Raw genomic sequence first — 4,524 nt, forward strand, 5'->3', positions numbered from 1 at the left:
ATGCCCCACGACGGTGACAACTTTCCTATATCCATCACCACAAATTAGTTTTGTTATTGTTTTGAATTTTATACAAATGAAATCATATATTATGTGCTCTTATGTCTCTTCACTCAGTGTATTTATACTGTAAGTATAATAATTTATATTGCTTATATTGGCATGGTTTATTGCTTAATAGCATATTAATATAGGCATATTAATATAGTAGTTCAATTATTGCTTATATTAATATAGTAATTTACTTTTATATCGCTAGGGAGGACATGTGTGTGTGTGTGTGTGTGTGTGTGTGTGTGTGGTTTTGTTGTTCAAGGCTGGCTCTTTCTACTTGAGCTACACCTCCAATTTCAGCTTTTTGCCAGTTGATTGGAAATTAGCATCTCTTGTTTCAAATGGTGTTCCTCGCACCTGGACCTCCTGAGTAACTAGGATTACAAGGGTGGGCCAGCAGCACTCAATTGGCCTGAGGATGTCTCCTGCATCAGTCTCCTGAGATACCAGAACTACAAATATGCACCACACACCCAGCTTGGAAAGACTCTTTAGATAAGACTTTTATGGGCATCTTCATCGGGTTAGGCATAAGATAAAGGCATCTTACGGCATGATTGCGAAGTCTTGTCTCGCCTGTGTCCTCTTTAAGACGTGCTCTTTTATATTACTTTACAATACGCAGGTTTGCTGTTGTATGTACATACCAAATGAACAAACATTTGGCCGGGCAACAGATGGTCTTGGGGCTGGTTCAATGTGGGTGAATAGAGCACCCCAAGATCCTCTTCCTTTGAAGAGCCCCAGGAACAGATAGGTAGACACAGGCTGTTCAACTGACGACTTCTTTAGGGCAGGTACGCTGAAAGTAAAGTGGTTGCAAAGGAATCCACGCTGGGTGCTGGTGGTCTTGCCTGTCATCCTAGCTGCTCAGGAGGCTGAGATCTGAAGATCAAGATTTGAAGCCAGCTCAGGCAAAAAAAAAAAAAAAAAAGCCCTGCAAGACTCCAATTAATCAGCAAAAAGCTGGAAGTGCAGGTGTGGATTGAGTGATAAAGCAGCAGTCCTGAGACAAAAAGCCAAGCTGAGCTCAAACTCACACACACAACTTTATCCCTGGTTGTTAACATTAGAGTCGGGATTTCTTCCCTATACAGCCAATCCATTCCCCAGCAGCCATTCTCCAAGTCAGTTCATCTGCTTCAATTCTGTTCTGATGCTGCCTAGATACAGCCCCAGGTTCCCACAAACTGAGGACAGTCCTAGGAGCTGCTCAGTGGTCACAGGCTCAGCTGCACAGGCTGCCACTGGTGCCTTTGGCTCATACCAACCCATGGGTCTCATTCATTTGCTGCACAAGATCACAGAAGTCATTTTGCTGTGTTCATTGTATGTGTGTGCCGCGTGCATGGGCGCATGAGCCAGTACTAGGATTTGAACTCAGGGCCTGGAGCTGTCCTGCAGCCTTTTCATTCAAGGCTGGTGCTTGTCCATTTGAGCCACAGCTCCACTTCTGGCATTGTGTTGGTTCCTTGGAGATAAAGGTCTCACAGATGCTCCTGCCCGGGCTGGCTTTGAGCCTTGATCCTCAGATCTCAGCCTCCTGAGCGGCTAGGATTACAGGCGTGAGCCACCTGTATCAGGCCTATAAAGAATTTTGACTTCCACACCAGGTCATTCTGTGCACCTCAGGCAGGCCTGCTTCTGCCTTAACATCCCAAGTGCTGAAATTACACGTAGGCCAACATACCCTGATACTGAGGATTTTTTAATGAGTTGGAATTAATGAGGACCACAGGCACTGTGTAATAGACACAGCTTCACATGACAGCCTTAGAGGCAGCTTTTCTAATCCTACACCTTCTGTCCATTAAACTCCATCGTTTGAAGACCCTGCTGGGACCAAGCTGGGTTTACCCCGGGACGCTGCTGAGACCCGAAGGGAGGGTGGACTGTCACTTAGTGGACCTCCCCACCGCCCCTCTAAAGTGCGCGCAGGTGGGCGGAGGAGAGGGCAGGGACTAAGCAGTGCTTTGGCTGGAGGGACAGGGCGAGCCCTATGCAGATGAGGCGGGCCGCGGGGGCTGCTGGTCGGACCCCTATCACACCCACTCGTGGATTTCCGGTGTGGAAGGAGAGCGCGCTGGAGCGTGGCTGGGAGCGGAGGGTTTCAGCTGCTCCAGGGGGCTGGGCGAGGGATGGGAGGAAGTCTGATGACCTTGTGTGAACAATGGAAGGCGTGTGAGGTTTAAGATGGGGTCTGGGAGGCTGGTGTGACTATCTGGGCAGGAGAAACCCTCCAATCAGGCAAGTGGTCTTTCCTGTCGCCAGACCTGGGGAGTGGAGCCTCAGCTGAGATGGTGCTGGGGGGGCCCGGGTGGGGTGTGCCCCGCGGTAACTCTGCTCTTTCCCCGCAGGTTTTTCTGTGTGCTTTTTTCGCTCCTTGGTACTAGGGGCCATTTGGGCCTTGGTTTTCTGTTGTGCAGCTTTTTAATAGCCTTGGAACCTGGCCCCGGTGGCCCGGAGCGAGGTAGCCAAGGCCCGGGCCCTGAGTCGGGGACCGGCGGAGGCCCAAGCAGGTCCTGAATCGGATCCCCTCATCCTCGGGGCTGGTGTGGCCCAGGAAGCCCGGCTCCTCGCGCGTGGGCCGGCCCTCGCCACCGACGCTGGCTCTGCAGGCTGGGCCGCAGGTCCTCAGCCCCAGGCCGTTCCTGCTGGCGCCTCGGGTGGTGGTGGTGGTGGGGAACTGCGGGGCCTCCGTGGGGGGGGGGGGTAGTTCGCGTTCCCAGGGCCAGTGCGTGCGTGCGCGCCGGGGAGGGCAAGCGTGTGCACGGGTTCCGGACCGCAACGCTCCCCTATTTGCGGATCTGAACGCGCGGGAAAGACATCTCCGTGTACTTTGAAGAGCAAGGGTGGCCGGGCCGCCGCGTGCTTCGCCGCCGGGGTTCGCTCAGGGCGAGAAGCACTGCATGATCGCCTGCTGGGACAGCGCCACCAGCACGGTGACGGCGAAGAGCACGAGGCGCAGCAGCAGGAGCAGCGTGGCCTGGACGTTGGAGGACAGGGTCGCCTCCGTGGGGCCCGGTGGCCCGCTGTCCACGCTGCCTCCGAAGCCCCGCTCCTCGCAGAAGGGCGGCGCCCAGCCGTAGACGCAGTGGCAGTGCCGGGCGGAGTTGCACACCCCACGGCCGTTGCAGGCGCAGCCCGCCAGGGCCGTGCGGTTGACGCAGGTCCTCCCCACGCACACGCGCCGGTCGCCGCAGTGGGCGCCGTCGGGGACCGCGCCGGCGTCCGGGATGCCCAGGGGCCGCATGGCCAGGTGGTAGCCGGTGCCCCAGCACACCAGGTTGTCGTCCCGCAGGCGCGTGGCGATGACCAGCGTGTGCTCCGGTAGGACGGGCACGCCGCCCACCCCGACGCACTGCAGCCGGCCGCACACGGCGTCCGCCCGGGGGCACGCGCGGTAGCTGGCCACGCCGCGGATCTCGCAGTTCCCGTACTGGTCGCCGACCACGTTGACCGCCTCGTAGCAGCGCCGGGGCGCGTCCCGGGCGCCGGGCCCGAAGAGGCTCTGGCACTGCATGTACCGGGAGCGGCAGGCCTTGCCGAAGCACTGGCCCCCGTGGTGGCACGGCGTCCCGTCCAGCTTGTAGGTGTCGGCGGGGCAGCGCGGCGAGGCGCCGTCGCAGTACTCGGGCAGGTCGCACTCGCTCTCCTCCTTGCGGCACAGGTGTCCGGCGGGCCGCAGGCGGCAGCGGCGGCAGCACAGCCCCGAGCTGCAGGCGGCGCCGGGCGCCAGGCGGCAGCTGTGCTGGCAGCAGGGGTCGCGCTGGCACTCGCCCGCCGACCCGCAGTCGCACTGCTCCCAGCCCTCCACCACCTTGTTGCCGCAGCGCGGCCCGGGCGGAGCGGGGGAGGCGGCGACGGGCCTGGGCGCGGCCGTGAGGCACGCGGCCCCCCGCGACACGAACGCCAGGTAGTCGCCGTAGCTGCAGTCGCTGAAGCCGGCACGGCCTGCGCCCATCACGCAGCCGCCGTCGCCGCCCCGGCACCGACAGGGTGCCCGGTCGTGGGCCATGCCCACCGCGTGGCCCAGCGCATGCGCCGTCCACGTGGCGGCCGTCAGCACGTCGGCATCGGCGAGCGTGCTGACCGAGCCGGCCCGCGGGCCCGCGCACACCCGGCCCCACGACCAGGCGCGGGCTCACGTACAGGTGCGCCCAGTCGCCCGGGAGCCGCCGCTGCAGCGAGCTGGCCCGGTACTGCAGGAACCGGCCCAGCACATCGGCCAGGGAGCCCGGCCCCACGTCGATGCGGTTCCGCCCCGACCACAGCTCGAGGCCCGCCAGCCGCACCCGCAGGCCGACGTCTTGGAAGTAGCTGTCCACGATGGCGGTCAGCAGCGCCGCGTCCGTCACCACGCGGGAGAGGTTGCCATGCGCCAGGCCCAGGCGGTCCCGGTCGAACACCAGCACCAGGTCCAGGGACCGCGGGTGCTTGTAGGCGGCGAAGTAGTCCCCGGGCGCGCCG

The 4,524-nt window shown here is 60.5% G+C and overlaps 1 protein-coding gene across 1 annotated transcript in view; it reads right to left on the reverse strand.

The window, feature by feature from the left end:
- Positions 1 to 2,944: 2,944 nt before the first annotated feature.
- Positions 2,945 to 4,524, reverse strand: part of Adam30 (ADAM metallopeptidase domain 30) — a 2,249-nt gene continuing 669 nt past the window's right edge. Inside the window, exons 2-3 of the mRNA XM_013018214.1 lie at positions 4,207 to 4,490; positions 2,945 to 4,142 (exon numbers count right to left, since the gene is read on the reverse strand). Of these exons, the coding sequence (XP_012873668.1) occupies positions 2,945 to 4,142; positions 4,207 to 4,490 (1,482 nt within the window). The remainder of the gene's footprint in view (positions 4,143 to 4,206; positions 4,491 to 4,524) is intronic.

The sequence above is a fragment of the Dipodomys ordii genome, unplaced genomic scaffold (genome assembly GCF_000151885.1).
Source record: "Dipodomys ordii isolate 6190 unplaced genomic scaffold, Dord_2.0 Scaffold39, whole genome shotgun sequence".
NCBI classification, from domain to species: Eukaryota; Metazoa; Chordata; class Mammalia; order Rodentia; family Heteromyidae; genus Dipodomys; species Dipodomys ordii.